The 18,665-nt window shown below is 37.3% G+C and overlaps 1 protein-coding gene across 17 annotated transcripts in view; it reads right to left on the bottom strand.

Annotated features, from left to right (window-relative positions):
• Pcdh15 (protocadherin related 15) overlaps nucleotides 1-18,665 on the bottom strand; it is a 1,427,876-nt gene that overhangs the window by 261,085 nt on the left and 1,148,126 nt on the right. For all 17 annotated transcript variants that reach the window (XM_036167862.1, XM_036167881.1, XM_036167872.1 and 14 more), the window contains 2 exons: nucleotides 8,713-8,906; nucleotides 1,936-2,068 (listed from right to left, as the gene is read on the bottom strand). In XM_036167862.1, the coding sequence (XP_036023755.1) occupies nucleotides 1,936-2,068; nucleotides 8,713-8,906 (327 nt within the window). The remainder of the gene's footprint in view (nucleotides 1-1,935; nucleotides 2,069-8,712; nucleotides 8,907-18,665) is intronic.

Here is an 18,665-nt window from a genome sequence, read left to right as displayed (position 1 = left end):
AATGCTTGGGAATTTCAACGAAATTCTGGCATCTGGGTATCCACAGGATGACACTATCATAGCAAGTTTGGAGGCCAGAGGACATAAGAACATAACAACTTGGAGTAAAACCTAGCTGTGTCCTATGTCACTGTAGCCAAGGGTAAAAGCTGAGTCTGGGATTTTCCTTAACTTAATAAATTATTATTATAATAAATATCTCTTCATGTAAAGTACAGCTTCCTGAATACTTATATCAGAAACTGGTCCATTTCCAAGCAACACCAGGAAAGATAATATCTGTCCTATTGTCTGCCCAGGTAAAGTAATATCTTATGATTAATTTTTATCTTTTTAAGGAAAATTATTAATATTTGTGGGCATTAAAAAATGGTGATGTCTATTATGTCATTTTCAACACAACATGCAAACATGCATACATACATACATCCAGAGATACACAAACCTAGACACCACACATATAGACACATATACTTACACAGACACACACAGACACATATTGACACATATACACTCATACACATGGACATATACACACAAACATAGACATATAAACACACACATACACATACAGATATACACACACACATACACATACACTAGCATAGACACACACACACCTAACTATACTTTTCTCATATTGGCCCTTTCTTTACTCTTCACTAAACAGCACGTTCTTCTGTAATGTCACATGTAGTCAGAGATGTAGGAAGATATATTTATATCTGGTTTGCATATGAGAGATAAAGTGATATTTCACCCTTTTTTCTTTTGCTTGAATCCCCTTCTTTATACAGCACTTCCTCCTCATATAGTCCTTTCCCCGATACAATTTTCATGATTGTTTAAATCCCAGAGACAATTATGGACATCATATGCAAAATGAGTTGGAGCTACATATTCAGTCAAAGGTATACCTGAAGTGTTTCAGTATGCCTTTGGTCATTGACATGTAAATAGTGAAAACCAGGCTATTCTTTTATAAGAACCTATGCCAGGAACCTTGAGTTGTAAATAGAAATATCATCTCAAAGTATCCTTTTCATATAAATGAGTACATTGAAATACAGTCATTAAAACATATCTGTAGCCATAGGGAAAGTGAAATTTGCCTCAGCCTCTGGATACCACCATCAACCTGAGTCTAGGATTGCTCCCTCTGGTATGACACTGTGGCCCAAATAAACCCAGCTGGGGAAGCTGGGACAATGGTTGGCTGTACTCTTCTGCAGTGGGATGTCATTATGTATGCTGTGAATGTGTGTTGCTCTAATTGGTTGATAAATAAAATGCTAATTGGCCAGCAGCCAGGCTGGAAGTATAGGCAGGTTGAGCAGACAAGAAGAATTCTGGGAATAGGAAGGGCTGAGTCCGTAGTCACCAGCCAGACACAGAGGAAGCAAGATGACAAGGCAGAACTGAGAAAAGGTACCAAGCCACGTGGGCTAAACATAAATAAGAATTATGGGTTAATTTAAGTGTAAGAACTAGTCAGTAATAAGGCTGAGCTAATGGCTAAGCAGTTATAAATAATATTAAGTCTCAGGGTGATTATTTTATAAGCAGCTGTGGACTACAGGGCCAAGCAGGACACTGGAAAATTTCCAACTACACTCTTCCTTGCAAAGCATAAAATATTCAAGCACGCAGTGCCTATCCCTTCATTTCCTCCCAGGATCAGTGCAACAAATCCCTGCCAGCCCATGTTAGGTTGTCAGTTGTGCAATCTATGGAAGAGATTGGCAGTGGAACCCACTTCCCCCTGCCTACATCCACATGCCACTGTCCCTTCCTCCCCAGAGAGAAATGTCATTCACTAGAACATAAGCAGGTGTGCAAATGCTTCTACCCAGCACCATATAAACTAAAAGTTATCCCATGGGGTCTTTGGGCACATGACACATACAGACACACATATTCATATCCTAGACACACCTGCAGATTTAACAAAACAGCACCAATCCTCATGGCTTCACTGACTTCCAGACTGTACATCAGCTGTGGGAAGCGGGGAGGGCTCTGGTTGTTGGGCGGAAGCACCTCGATGTATACAGTGCAGATGGAGTGCCTGTGACAGAGAACGGAACACGGTGTTTAATGATCCACACTGCTCTGAAACTTAGAACGCATGTTTTATTTGTTTGCTGGGTGTACAGGACAGGAAAATTTCAACTTTTATAGGAAGCAGTAAAATCACGAAAGAATAAAACAGTAAAAGTTACCACCAACATATAATGCCTTTGTGAAATTAGCTTAGTAAAAGAAAAAAAAAAAATACCGCCTCCAGTACCTGCTCCTACTACTTGGATGAAGAGCGTAAGTTAAAAAGCAGTGGCTGCAGAGGAGGCCTAATAAATTAACTTGCCTCAACTTATGATCCTATTTTTAATCCTGTTTTTAGAAGTGAAGAAAAGCAAGCAAGCAAGCAAACAAAGTCTTTGTGTAAACACTTGGTATTAAAACTTGTCTTCCAAGTTCTCTTCCAGTTAAATCAGGTGAGGGAGTATTGATTAATTCAACACATAGCTACACAAATGAACACACACACACACACACACACACAGAGAGAGAGAGAGAGAGAGAGAGAGAGAGAGAGAGAGAGAGAGAGAACACAGAAACAAGGGGCTGTGTTGTGTTTTATTAGTTCTGTATCTAACATCAATCACTGTGAATACTGTGAATTATTATTATTATTTTTTTTTTGGTCAAATGTCAAAATCCTAAAGTAATCCTAGGGTAAGTTCATGGTAATAAGCCTGGAAATGTTTTAAAATTTTGAAAATAAAATGAAAAATTGAAAATTACCTTTAGTTAAAGCCTATAATGAGGGGAAATTTTCATGAAGGAAATAAAGTCACTTTATTATCATAGGTAAAATTTTTACCATTTCCACATCCATTCTTTCAGCATTTTCTAACACTGGAATTTTAGACAATGAAAGCTGAAGAGAGCTAGAGGGTTTTATAAAGAGAAACACTGACAAAATAGATAAATGGAACACATGAATTTACAGATCTGGTCCTTTACCATGAAATTCATACAGTACTCCATAGGAACATTCTCTGCTTCCTAAAATGTAGGCTTTATGAACTATGTTTTAATTGTGGTTTTAAATTTAAAACATGTCAGTGGCAATTCCTGTTAAGGGGCTAGAATTTTCTTGAAGTAGTTAAAAAACAAAAACAAAAACATTTTTATGATGTATTCCAATGACATATTTTTCTAGAAGTAACTCATCTGGTTTTCCTTTTAAATGTTTTAGGTGCAGACCACCAGCTCTGAGATCTGGGTGGCAGCTTGTCCATCCATAACGCGCATGGGTGCACACTGCTGAGTTCTCAGCAGACAGATCACACACACTGTTAAGCATTTCTATTAAACTGAGGTCACTGGAAGACATTTATTACTTCTGTTTATTGCAATGCTGTTCCAAAGTAAACTCATGTTAAGTTAAAATACGTCAGAGTTTTAGAATCAGTTAAAGTGTCTGAATTCATTATCTCTGGTTTATATTTTGTGAGAGTGCCCTCCCAAAAATTTGTAAACTTTTTTTCCTGTTGAGATATTTTCAGATGGAGATACAGATACCATGGTGAAGTCATTAAGAGAGTTAATAGCTAAAATTTAGCTCTTAAGGCTTAATTAAAATGAGTTAAAGCAGAGGTTTTCAACCTGTGGTTCATGATCCCTTTGACAAGTCTCTAACTCCAAAAATATTTACATTAGGATTCATAACAGTAGCAAAAAATTACAGTTAGGAAGTTGCAATTGAAATAATTTTAGGGTTGGGGGTCAGCACAACATGCAAAACTGTACTAAAGGGTTGCAGCGTTAGGAAGGATGAGTTAAAGTAATAATAACTCATTTTTTATAAGCTTGTAAGTATTCCTACAAAGGCCAAATAACAGAAAGTTACAGTTTTTCTTTGTTGTTTTTTTTTCTTTATTTTTCTTTCCTTTTTTTTATTGTTTTTGTTTTCCAGACAGGGGTTTCTCTGTGTAGCTCTGGTTGTCCTGGGCTGGAATTGGCTCTGTAGACCAGGCTGGCCTTGAACACAAAGATCTGCCTGCTTCTGCCTCCTGAGTGCAGGGATTAAGGGTCGGTGCCACCACCGCCATCATCTGGATTTTATTTTTTTAATACCAGTTTTAATGTTAATGAATCCCATTTCTGTGGTGAGAATTGGGGGATTTTCATCCCCAGCTGAGCTAATGCCTCTCATAACGGGCTTGGCAGCACTCACAGGTGAGTCTCAGAAACTGGGTGCTATACTCATTTTGGTTTTGAGAACAAGTCTGACTACTTACCTCAGGCTAGCCTAGAACTTTCATCTACGTTGGCCTTGATGCAATCCCGTCTCTATCTCTGGCATGTTGGGATTATGTTCATAAACCGCCATCCCCAGACCAGTTGTCAGAGTCTATAGTCAGATAATGCTTTATTGGGCTATCGCTGCCCCTCCCACTTTGTGATCTTGGGCTGAGACAGAGGACCACTCTGGTCCAGGGTGACTGCCTTTTTCATTTTCTCTTCCCTCTTTCTTTCTCTGGTCCTTTCTCTCATAATTCAGGGGCTTGGATTGCTAGTCACGCTTCCAACACCTTCTCGGGATTTATCTCTCAGACTTGTTTGGGGAAGATCGTATTTCAATCACACCTTCTTCAGCCTTCCTATCTCGGCACTCCGTTGTGGCACATTTAATAAGTACAAGTCTCTTTGAGGGTTACTGCTTTATAAAATGAGATCTCTTCTTTATCCCTGATGTCAGCATAGTGTCATAGCAAGCATCCCTAAAATTGAACGCCTATAGCATTAACAATAAAATGATGACTTAAGGCTGTAATAAACAGCAATCATTCAACAGCATAGTTTAAGCACATAGTAAAGCAGGGCAGTCACTAGGTAAATAATAACATTTTATGTGAGTATTTCATATTTATATTTATAGCCAATCCTAAATGCATAAAACCAAGCTTCTTCCTATCCGTATTTTATTTTGGTAATAGGGCAAGTATGATGCAAATAAGTTTCCATTTCTAAAAATGAAAATCATTGAGGTCTTATTATTCTTATTTTGTTGAAAAAAGGTTCAAAGCAGAACAAAAGAGGTAATGAATTTCCAAGACAGCTTTATGACTCAAAATGTCATGCTGAATCACCTAATTTGAGTAGCTTGGTTTATAATTTTAAATAATCACAAAGATTAAGTGACTGAATTGAAGTTACCAAGCTCATTAAAAACTGCAGATAAAATAAAAAGGCTTCTGAAATCTTTAGGTCTCATAAGAATGCATTTTAAGAAGAATACTGGGAGAGGTTTTCTTTATTTATCCCATGGTTGTGATAGGAAAGGCCCTTGCTTTGTTACAAATGATGGTGCTGTCTTATTCCAAATCCTCAAGTATTTGAAGTCTTAGATGTGGACTACGAAATTAGAATATTTATTTAGTTATGCCATAACTGAAACTCCATGATGAAGTGTATTTCTTTATTGTAAGGGGAAAATTAAAATATGAATGAAGAAGAGCCAAGGAAGATGGACCTAATGCACTTGGACTTTGGAAACATCATAATTTAAAAAGATAAAACAGCCTAATTTTCTATCACTATGATAATAATCAGTATGATTGTGCTTATGCAGTTATATATGACTACTTGTTTCTATGACAAAGCTATTTATATTATTTTCTCTGCAAGACTTAAAACAGAGAAATTACACTGGGTTTTCCTTTCTCCTCTCCACAATAATAACTTGCTACAAAATCTGTATTTATAACTTATTGATTCCACTTGACCATCTTGGAAGAAAATGCAGACATCTACAGAAGCAGAAACTTCATATTTCAGTACAACACAAAAGAACACTTATCAGAATGCTGTGGGATGTTCTGTATGCTGTGAATGTGTTGCTCTGATTGACTGATAAATAAAATGCCGATTGGCCGGTAGCCAGGCAGGAAGTATAGTACACGCAGAACAAGCAGAGAAGAGAATTCTGGGGAGTGGAAGGCTGAGTCAGGAGACGCTGCCAGCTGTCACTGCCATGAGAAGTAAGATGTAAAGTACCAGTGAGCCACGAGCCACATGGCAACTTATAGATGAATAGAAAAGGGTTAATTTAAGATATAAGAACTGGATAGCAAGAAGCCTAAGCCATTAGGCCAAACAGTTTAAATAATATATGCATCGATGTGTTTATTTGGGTCTGAGTGGCTGCGGACCTGGGTGGGACTGGAGATAACTCCAGCAACATCAGAAGAAGATGGGGGCAGAGGTGTAGATGCACAACATATTCACATAGGTAACACACAAGGCCTCACAGACAAGAGGGAGCATTTGTGTAACTTCATAAAAGAATAAAGATAAAAACAGTAAATTTTGTACAACCAGAGAGAAGGAATAGGCAAGGAACATAAGGAGCTATTGCAACTGGAGTATACAATCATTCCATACCATCAAATTTGAACTTTATCTTGACAGTGGGGTAGTCAATACATTTGAAGCAGGATGCTGATAGGTTTAAACGTCCCAAGTCTCCTCCCTGTTTCCTCCCTGACATTTCTCACAATGCCTGCACAGACATTTATAGCCCGTGCAAGACTAGTATCCCACCAGACCTTTCTTTACCTTTACTTCCAGTGTTTCCCCCAGGGCATGAGCAATTTTAGGAATCCAGTATATTTTTGTCAAAACAGATAGATGGCCTTCTGTTATGTCTTTATCACCATGTACAATTATTTTAAAGGGCATATATTCATAATGGAAAATTTTCTATTGGAGAGCATTACTTAGTCATAGGTTAATTAAGTACTAAGTTGGATTCTATGACAAAAATAAGATTATATGAGGATGCCATATCGTGTGTCCATCATTTTATTGTCATTGAATGATGAGCTGTTGGGATCAGCACTCTTTCCATACCAGATAGTAGTAACAATTCATTCCGGGATTAAAGAATATTCACTCACTTTAATTGAATGAACTTAATATTAACTAGTAGATACCACTAGAGTAAGTGATGCTTTAATTTTAGGGCATTTTTAACATTTTAACTTCTGTCTGCATGTTTGCTCTCATCAAAGCCCCATAAAACAAAACAAAACAAAACAAAATCAAAAAGAAAGAAAAGACAAAAACGCCAAGGATCCAGCGATGAATTTCTGCTGCTGTTACTCTGAGCTTGTGGACACTTCACTAGGATTGGAGTAACAGAAGCCTGAAGTCATTTTACACTGGGTCTGAGTCTTAATACCACCTGAATGTACAAACCCAAGCTGCCAAACTGAAAAAGAATAATACAGAGAATGCCCCCAATTCTGATTGTTGCTACCGAAGTTTTCAAGGCTGTTACTTATGGACATGTATATTATTCCATTGTTGCTGGTAGTGTCAATCCATAGCTGTCTATACTTTCATGCTGGTAACTTTCAAATGTCATCTTCCTTTCAAAGGAAACATTGAAATCAAAGCCTCCCAACTCTTCAGTTCACTCACCAACTCAGTTTGAAGGCTTAATGCAGAGAACAGTGAATACTATTATCCAGCAACTAACATTACATTATCCCTGCAGGTGTAGAAAGGGTGTGTGTAGATTTTATTCTCTACTGGCCCCAAGTGGTGTCTGAAGAGTATGTTGGTGATACAGTGGTAGGCATGGCAGCCTTCCACATGTGACGTCTGATGACATAGTGTAAGGCAAACTTTTAGCATCCAACCCATTTAAAAAATATAAAAAGAAAGCTGATGTCACCAAGAGGACAGACACTCCCCTCTGAGGATGACAATTTGAATGCCATTTTACTTGAGTAAAGACCTTTTACTGAACTAGCTTGTTCAGGCAGAGCTGAGTAATCTGCACACAGGAAAAAAATACAAGCTGAGTATTCTCTGCTATTACCCATTAAGTGTAGTAGTAACCCCACCCTGATCTTTGTTCTCTGTGTTTTTAGTCATTCATGGCCCACTATGATCCCAAAGTATTTGAAGAAAAAATTGGAATAAAGAATTGCTAAGTTTTAAATTGTATATCATTCTTACCAGTTCAGTGAAGTCTGCCTCTCCCCTCTCTTTTCTGCCTTGGCTGTTAATCACTCACTCTCCCTAAAACCCCACTGCCTATATGATGAATCCTCTCATTCATATAACAGCTTTCTGTGGTGGGACCTTGTTTCAAGTAGCCTTTCTTTTATTTAATAAAGACCCCAAACTGTAAGTGTGTGTGATGCTGGCAATGCTGGACTATTATGTCACTACAGTAATTGGATTTCATCATTACCATTACTGTGTTACTGCTCCTCATTTATAAAGTGTAGTATAAATATGTGAATACAGTAAGAAAACAGCATACATACATACAAAGTCAACACATCAATATTTCCCTTTGTGAGTGATATCCTGCTTGCTCACTGGAGGTGAGCCTATTACAAAGAAGGGGGCAGTACCACAATCCATGGGGTGATTTAAAACCCTTACATCATAGTAACTATAATATATCAATACATGTAAATCAGGCCAGATCTATTCAGTACGATAATGTCTTCAACTAAAAAAAAAATTATGTAACATAAAATAAACAAGAACATTAAAGGCCTTTCATGAACTTTTAGCTTAAAATAACAAAAGTTGACTGTTTTTTATAGTAGCCCCTTTTAGTATTGGTAGTGTTCAAATATATTAATTGTTCTAAGAACTATGGGACCTAGTGGGAGTCACCTTCTCTCTGCAGGTGGGGCGTTGTCCGAGGCCTGCACTGTAAGTGCATATGTCCGTCCCACGACCAGCTCCACTCCTGGGGCAATGCTCACCAGCCCGGTGGTCCTGTTGATGACGAAGTCTCCTTGGGCACCCACCAGAATCTCATAGGAGATCTCCCCGTTAGAGCCTTCATCAGCATCCACTGCCGTCAGCTGGAATTGAAAAATCACAACACAAGTCTTGTTAGGATTCAGCCTTTCGCCACTGTGTGGCTTCCCCAAGGGAACTGATTTCAAAAGCTGAAGATAATATAGCGGGTATTTGGTGTGCAAATGTGTCCACTGCTTTTGTGTTGTGTTGTTAACACTGAGTCATTACAGGAACCAGCATTATTGTTTTGTCCCTTGTGAAGATGTTCAGAACAGGTTTTCAATATCGAAGACTGTCTTTATTCTAATTTAATAAAAGGAAAAAGGAAAGAAAGCCTTAACATAAAATTTAAGAATTTATTCTTTATCTTACCTGCCATTCTTTACACATAAACACACATCACTGTGGTCTGAGACCAGGACAAACTTAAAGGCAAAGTTTGTTTCATTTCCGCTCTGCTTCTGCTGACCTGTTTCTCCCATCTACAGTGCTCTCCTGCCCTAACCTCTTCCCGCTGGCTTATGATGGACTGGTAAAGCCCACGCGACAAAAACCATTTTCTTTTAAGAAAAGAGAATTTCTTTCAGAGCCACAGAAACAACGGCACATAAGCACCTGTAGACCTGATGTGCACACTTTCAAAATCACTTGCAGGCAACTGGTATTTATTTATTGCCTGTGAGAGGAGAATGACCATGATTAATTCCATAAAACAATATTAAAGTGAGAGTGGTTTATTGTGTTAAACAAGATTCTTTCACTTTTTGACAGATATACATTTACAAAGAGGGGAAGAAATAATCCTGGTAGGAGATGTTACTAACATCCTCTTCATAAGCTTTCACACAATCCTATGTTCACCCAGTGTAGTATATGGGGGGAATAAGTACATGGCCTCACTTCACCCAGGAAAGAAAGCAGAAATTGTCTGTTGGATAAAGACAGCACATCCCTTTAACCAGTTAGCCTATATACCTCTTCTTTGTCACTTTTCCTTGTGCCCTGCTGATACCTATCACTCTGAAGTCCCAGATCTTCCAAGTTCAGAGTCCTTTGGGGATTTGGTGAAGCCTGGTGCACATTGTTGGCAAAAGAGTGAATGTTGCAGATTTACCTGAGAGAGGCAGTGTTCACAGATGGCTCATGTTTACTATCACCAGAAAACGCAAAGAAATTCTTCACATATCCATTTCTGACTGACTGAGGAGGCATGTGGCACATGTTCTAACTCAGAATCCATTTTATAAGGGACTGGGGAAACAGCTTGATGGTTAGGAGCAATTGTTACTCTTCCCGAAGACCTGGGTTCAACTCCCAGCACCCACATGATGGCTAACAACCATCTGTCATTCTAGTACCTGGGGATCAGATGCATGTACCAGGCATGTAGATGATGTACATACAGCATGAAAAGAAAACACTCATACACATAAAAATCTACTTTATAACTGTGGTCTGTATGTGTGTAGGTTAGAGGACAACTTTCAGTAGTTCGTTTTCTCCTTCTATCATGTGGGTTCCAGGATGAAATCCAGGCTGTCAGCCTTGACAGAAGATGCCTTTACCCACTGATCCATCCATCTTGCCAGTCCTCTAATTATGTTTTTAATTATTCACTGCACTTGGAGTGGTTGTGGGCACAGAAATAGCAGCAACAAAAATAGAGAAGACCAAAGGAAGTTGAGAGACTGGCATTAAGGATGCTACATCCAGAGATTGGTGTTTTAGGTAGACAGATGTGGCTGCCACAGGGAAGACATTTCCTGCAATGATTCTGGGACTTGCGTAGGCATGACAGACCATACACCTAAAAGCAAAGGAGAAGGGAGCTATTTGTAGAAACAGTCAAATGAATGATGTGTATTTGGGAAGAATTGGTCCTGTCATACAAAGTCATGATCTTTGGTGTGAGGATAAAATTAGAACATTAGAGGGCGGGGAATGAGGAGGAGATTTCAGTTTTGATTATAGTAAATCACTTATACAAGATGTCTTAGGAAATCTTAATTAAAATTTAGCTTAAAGTGGATTCAATATTAACATTTTTCTTGGGAATTAAATTGACTAAAGAGATTTAATGATAAATGGCAGTGCATCCATTTATGAAGAGAAGCTGGGAGTGTGCTTTGGGGACACAAGTATTATGGATGGTCTTATTTCACATTTTTATAAATGAGGTTGGAAGGGAGGCAGGGATAGATGATAATTAAATTGAGGAAGGCACCCATGTGGGAGGTGCTATAAATATCAAACAGGGCTACAGAACACAAGTGGTAAGAACTCACCTAAATCTGCCATCAGTTGACCAGAGATGAGCTCACCTATTCTGCTAACATTGCAACTAATCCCTCAGAAACTATCAGCCTGTGGAAAGTTTAACAAGTGATTGGAAGTGATGAGAGTGTGATTAAGAGGCTTGAATAGTTTCAAACAATCTTGATTGTCTCATTCTCTTAGTTTTGAGTCGTAAGAATTAACATCATTTTTGCACATTAGCAAACATTTCTTTTGAAGAAATTATTATCAGTAGTCTGGGATTAAATTGGGTTGACTTCCCTGGTAGGATTAGTATTGAACTACCCCTCTGAGTACCCAATCAATACCAACACTTTCCTGTATAAAACTGAAGACTCAACACATTTCTTTTAAATTCTCAGTGAAGGTTTGCTGTGGATGGCTCAGCTGCAGTCTACATTGTGGGGTTGGATAGAAGAACCAATGACATCTTGACAGCTGAAGTGCTCAGTGACATTACAATATAGTGACTTGTGTCCAAAGTCATTAGGTGAGAGTGTAGAAAACACATATTCTATTATGTGGTGGGGAGAACTACCTCATAAATTAAAAGTAGAAATGGAAATGACTGACTATAGAAGATGCTAGTGTAACAGCTCTAATAAAATGAAAACTAATCCTTCTTTTTTAAAGCTTTAAAAGTTTTTTAATAACTAAATGATGAATACTGAGATATGTATTTCCTTTCCATATTGTATTACAGTTCTTTCCATGAAGTTTAAGCATACCCTCCCATAATTCTGTTCTGTTATTTTTAAAATATATGTATTCTAGAGGTTCCAGCCTGATTTGATCATTGATGCTATACCTTCCTGGGCATCCTGGGTTAGTTATAATGAGAGACTCTGGTTTTTTTTTTTTTTTTTGAGTAGTTTATCAATTCCCAATCCATGTGTGTGTGATGTTGACACTTGACTCCTATAAGGCACAGTACTGAGGCTGAACCATGGAATTGTGGATATTTCTGTTGGTCCTGTCTACAGTGAGCTGAGAGATAAACTTCCACACAGATAATGCAGGTCCAAGTATTAAAGCAAGTGTCATAGTTACTGATGGCCTCATATACAGTTATGTCCAAGGTTGAATGATATTGAAATCTCTTGATACATAAATAAAAACTCTACGTTCAAAAAAGCTAATTGAATTTGAAAGTATGCCACTTAATGAATAATAATTCTAAATTATATATGAAGAGAATTTTGTAACTGGATATGAGGCACACTATCATGAGGAATAAGGTAATCACATGTACTCTTCTTCTTGGTTTGTGCTGGGCACATACCTCTCTCCCCATAATGCATTTGGCACCCTTGTTCCCTAACCTTCATGCACTATGCATAGACATGCCTTTCCAAATAAGCATCTATTGACTTCAGATCCCTGTCTCCATTTTACTTTTCTTACGTCCTAATAGGAGACCAGAAAAGCGAATCAGGCTTGAACTGGTTTGGGGCAAATAAGACAAAACTGTATCCTCCACTGAACTTTATCTTATCCCTATGCCTAATTTGGTGTACATATGATTAAAATTATATACATCATGAGAATGAACAAGGGGAGCAATACATAACTTAATATGTCAATCAAAATGGAGAGCCATCCAAACTCTGCCCTTGGCAATCAGATTCTGCCTTCATCTGAATTGCAGAAGAGGAAGTTCCAAACAATAATCATGGGCCTGAATCTATTTCACTTAAGCTGCCACTTGCTTCCTTGCATTATATGCTGGACTTTCCTATAGTTTGGCTTTCAATAAAGTTTCCTTTCTATTATTTTCAAATGTATGTGGGCTTTTGTTTCAATTTCTTCAGCAAGATGCCAAAAACTTAAAGACACCCAACCGTGACTCAACAGTCCATAACAGTTATATTCTTGGCTCATGCCATGACTTTTGTATAGAATGATTGTGTCCTGATATTTTGGTATGTGGTAAATGTGATCACAAAGTCATCTAACCATCTATGGTTAATTAATCATTATAATGGTCAGAGATCTTAAAACGAAGACAGTAGTATTACTTTTGCTGAGAAACTGTAAGATAGTGAGTGATGAAATTCAAGTGGCAGACTTTTTCTCTGTATTAATTTTTATATTTTAAAATTATATTTATCTAAATTTTAAATTGAACACATTTTTAAAGTGCCTTACTTCTTACAATATCTGTTAATGTTCTCTTTATTATACAAGTTAACTATTTGTACCAGATGTACAGAAAATTATAGAGCCATTTGAGTAAGATTTGGTGGCATTTAGAACAATATTTGTCCATTAATGCTCAATTATGGCTCTTCTTACAATGAAGATAAATTTAAAAAATAAATTGTAGATGGATGATATCCTAAAACATGTAAAATTGAGTTCAATAATTCTGGAAAATACTCCATTATTTCATGGGAAGAGAGTTATAAAAATATGCTACACAAGGCCACGTGATAGTGTTGTTAACAGAATTATATTGTAAACTTGATTGAGAAGCAGAGTCATAATCTAGAGGAATCATTCACTTCAGAGTGAGTCATGAATACTGCAAAGCTCCAAGGCAATGCAGAAGGAGCTACATGAAAACCTAAATACAAGAGTTCATAAATGATGCAGAGTGCTGTTCTTGGGGAATACACTGTTGGGTGAGGAAAAAAACATGCCCACCCACCCCCCAAAAAACAAATCAATTCATGTTGACATTTTGTAATGTCTAAATTTTAAAACATAATAAGAGGCTAACAAGTGATAGGGTAGATTAGATTCCAGACATTATCTGAAAGATGCAGATATGACAGGAGGAAAATATAAAGAATAAGATATAAAGAACAAGACATCACATTGTGTCCCATGTGTAGCATAAAGGGGCTGCATCAATGAATGGGGATCTCCTGAGATTATAATGGACCTACAAAGACAAGTGACCATGGAGCCATGGTACTTGCCACACAGAATGTTGCTATAGGGGGATGATGCTGGTGTGAACATTCTGTTCAGAAATGCCAGACTAATATCCATTGCTTATACATTTTACACCTTGTTACCATAGAGTGTGTTCCTTCTGTACCACATTGCCAGCACAGCCTCACATGTGTGCATGTCACACACTTGCCTTTGCCCTGTGTTGTTTGCTCATGGGGACTATGGTGTTTACACAATGACAAATATCTAATGAAGCATTTCTAAGGACTTATCTCTGTTGAGAAGCAATGCATTGACTGCTCTGAACACTTCCGGAGAAGCTGACACTGAATTGTAAATTGAAGCTCACAATGAACCCATAGATGGTACTGCCAGCATGCTGACAAAACATTCCCTAGACTGCAGTAAGTCTTTGAAAACCCCTGTGCCAGAAGTAAAAGAGGAAAGTGTTGATTCATATGACATGTACAGCACACAAGGGACTATCGAACAACACGTGCAACTCACAGGACTCTCATAAGACACGCACAACATGCAGAGGAGTCTCTATACTGTTTCCTCCATCATGGTTGGTTAGTGTTGGTTTTGGTATTTGGGGTTTGGAAATTTGGGGAGACTGACATGCTTTTAGTTAGGAAATATGGCTACAAGAGGCAAATAATGGAAGAGAATTATTTTAATGTTTATTTTTTAACTTTACCTTTATTTAATTATTTGTATGCATATGTGAGTGTATATGTGTGGGTACATGTGCCATACCATGCTTGTGGAGGTCAGAGGGCAGCCTTTAGAATTTGGTTCTCTTCTTTTCCCAATATGGGATTCATCGATTGAACTCTAGTGCTCTCGCATGATGGTAGGTGCCATTACTGGCTGAGTCTTCTCATTGACACATACAGGCCATTTTTAATAAGATTTTAATTTGTTTTTATCTTCTCAGTGCCTGCTTCCATGTATATATGTGTACCACATGCATGTGTGGTACTTTCGGAGGCCAGAAGGGAGTAACAGATACCCTGGAATTGGAATCCAAAGCTGCCATGTAAGTGCTGGGAACTTGATTTGGGTCTCCTGCAAGAGCAGCAAGAACTCTTAAGTGCTGAGTCATCGGTCCAGTCCCCAGAGGACTTACCTATGAGTATGAAATTATGGATGAAGTCCTCTATACTTGAAAATATGAATCAAAACTTTGCACACCTGATTTAGGTAACAGAGTATATACAGAGATGGAAAGTTCTGGACAAATGATGAAAAGTAAACAAAACAACAAAGAATGAAGATTATTTGTTGAGAACTTAAAATTCTTATAATTGTTTGGTGTGATAAAAAGTATTTTCTAAATTATGTAGCACAAATTGTTATTATTAATGATGAAGTGGTTGTGCTCTAGAGACTCCTAACTAGTGGAGACAGACTGTTAGAATATTAACATAAAATCTAAGAGATTTTTATATGTATATAATATGTGATTTTCACTGAGGATGCTTCTATTTTCCTTAGAATTTCAGATCCCCCGAGAGCATTATTTATTTGAATCTTAACAGGAGACAAATTTCAATCAAACAATAGACCAAAAGGGACCAAGGTAGACAAAAAGATTGTATTGTGTTTCTGCCTGCTTCCAACCAAGTCATGCTGAGACTCCATTTTCTGTTTTGAATTTTAATAGACAAGAATTCTGTATTTCACCCATTGTTTCTTGTTTGGTCTGTTTGTGAGAAAATAAGGAAAATAATTCCTCAGGAATGACATTGTAGGTCACAGAATTGCCTTTACATTAAGGGACTTATAATGTTCTAACTTTCTCAGATAGTAGTTTCTTTGTTTATTTTAATTCAATAGAGCAAAATTTTGTATCCTAATACTCTATTATTGTATAGTTTTTTAAGGCATATACTACTGAATAATATAAAGTTTAAATCATAAAATTATTATACTAGATTGTGGTTATCTCAAAACACAGAATATTCCCTTTACAAAAACCCATTTAACATATACTTACCACTTGAAATTATCCATTCTGATTACGTCACTAAAAAGAGATATAATTTCTCCATTGAAACAAGAGTACAGTAATATTCTGTATCTTTTCCTTTCAGAGGATTTTCCATCTTCAAAATTCCATTCCTTCATTTACATCTGGCCTGACTGAGATTCCCCAGCTGAAATTAATCTTTTATAGCAAAGTCAAGCCTGTTGGAGACAAGACTTTAGGCAATGGTGGTTTACCATAGCAGATAAGCTCCCTCCCAGAAGATGCCTGAAAATCCCATGCCCTGAAGTAAGGCAGATGCAGAAACTTCTCATGAAAAGTGACATTAAAGACTGTAAATTAGAGTTGATGACCAAACCGTGCAGCCTTGGTGAGTTACACAAGCTGAAGCAAAACCACATCAAGCAGATGAGTCTAGATATGATTTTAAAAATTTTATTTTTGAGGATCAAAATTGAAACTCTAGAGTGAATATAATGTTCAAGTTAAACATATAAATGAACAAGTAATAAATCAGATATTATTGAGGGAAATAAAAACTATATCAGGTGTTAGAATGGAATGGGAATCTTTACCTAGAATTCTTGGGATAGTTGTGCAGACTTCTACACATAGTCAGAGAAGGCCAACTCAGCTCAGCTCAACTCCAAGGGACATCAAGAAGGAATTTAGAGTTGAAGAACAGAGGGAAGAAGACAAAAGCTGGAAACTTGTTAACAGGAGACATCAAAGGTAGGAGGGCATCTTTGACCAGGTGACAGGGGCAGGGGTGGAAGACCTTGATCAGAATTCCAGGATGGAATCTCTCTCTGACCTGGGATTCTTGCTAATGCTTGGCTATCCAGGCCAGAGGTAGGGTCCAAGCAGTCAGTGCAATAAGGCCATAGGAGGAGTTTATGTGAATTGAGCTCAGCCAATAAACATTAAACATGAATATTCAAACACTTAAGTATCCCAAACAGTATAAAAACACAGATGGAGCCATACTTCATAGATTGTGGAAAATGAAAAGAAAACTTTGAAAGCAAGAAGAATAAAAATTCAACTTAGAAAAAAAAAAGAAATTATTTAAGTTATATGACTACTTCTCACACACAATAAAAGCCAGGAGTAAAACATATACATGTTGTTGTAGGGGATTAAAAATATCCCAACACTTCTCTTTAATCAACTACTCTACAAAAAGTACTTCAAAAACTAAATATAAAGAGATCTTCTAACATTGTATATAATAATGATGTCAATGAGAATCAGATAATATGATAGTTTCAATAAATATGGGAAGATTAGTTAACAGAACTCAATATCTAGTTCATGATGAATTTTCAGCAAGCCAGAACAGATGACAGCATGTTCTTCTTTATGAAAGGGCAGCTAGAAGCAAGTTCACAATTCATAGCTATTTGATGGCAGAGGGCTGACATTTCTTCACTAGTATCTAGAAGGAGAAATGCCCACCTAAACTTTTCCTATGAGTTCTACACTGGGATATGCTCATTGGCACAGACACCTCTGGTGTGGCTTGGATCATTCCACACTGAGCTTCCTCCTCAGACAAAAATGGCTTGTACTACAGTACTGATTCTCTATCTCTCTGGATAACAAAACTTTATACATGCAGGATGGTGTCTGATTATGCCAACCCAGCAGACAAAACCAGAATCACCTGAGAGATATGCTGGTAAAGTTGAGAAAATCACATGGTAAGTACAATAACTGAAGGATGTTTTGCTAAAGGTCTATAGTATGTGCCTCAACTCTTTGTTGTAATAAAGAATTCTTTTTTCCTTAGGCAGCCAATAAAAATGAGTAGATGTTAATCTCCAGGACAGAAATGTGAGCTGGGAAAATAACCAAGCCTCAATAAGGTTAATAATTATCCATGTAGACAGAGTCACCAGGAGAAGGTATGCTATAATTAGGGAAGAAACACATTGAGGGTTTCTGCCAATAGCAATAAAATCTATAACCAGTAGAAGACAGAAACATTTTTTTGTGAAATGTAAATATTATAAAACTAAATGAAAGCTGCCTGAGGGTGATAAGCAGGAAATTCCAATTGTTTTCTGGCTGAAATGTATTGTGGGATGATACTATTTTACGATCTACTTTTATGCTCCAGGCATCACAGACTTAATTTTATGGTGATAGAAATAATAATTTTTAAAAAAAGACCTTATGTTCTGTGACCATACATCTTAGAAGAACAAAAAAGTGTCACCTAGAGGTCCTATTGCCATTAATATATGAGATATCTGGTCTTGCAATCTTTCTCGAAGCTGCATGAACTTGGTCCTGTGTCTGAAACACAGGATCTCAAAGTTGGAGTCTTTGGATCCAATATTATTTCTGCTGATTGGACAAATTAAGTTTCTGAAGCTTAAACGTATACCAGGCTACAACTATGCCTCAACTATTCAGTATATTGTAACAATCAAAGACGATGGGCTCCTCATGTAGAGGATACAATGTATAGCACCCAGTTATACATCTATCATGAGTTAGATGCTTAAGTATAAGTTAGCACTTGCCACTCATGTTTCAAGTGCTTGGATCCTTTTCTCTGACAATTTCAAATCATTTATTAGAATTTTACTGATTCACAAAATATTTACTGACTCTGAGACTGGAG

This window comes from Onychomys torridus, chromosome 18 (assembly GCF_903995425.1).
Source record: "Onychomys torridus chromosome 18, mOncTor1.1, whole genome shotgun sequence".
NCBI lineage: Eukaryota > Metazoa > Chordata > Mammalia > Rodentia > Cricetidae > Onychomys > Onychomys torridus.
The sequence above is the reverse complement of the archived record's forward strand: the minus strand, read 5'-3'. Positions and strand labels throughout refer to the sequence as shown.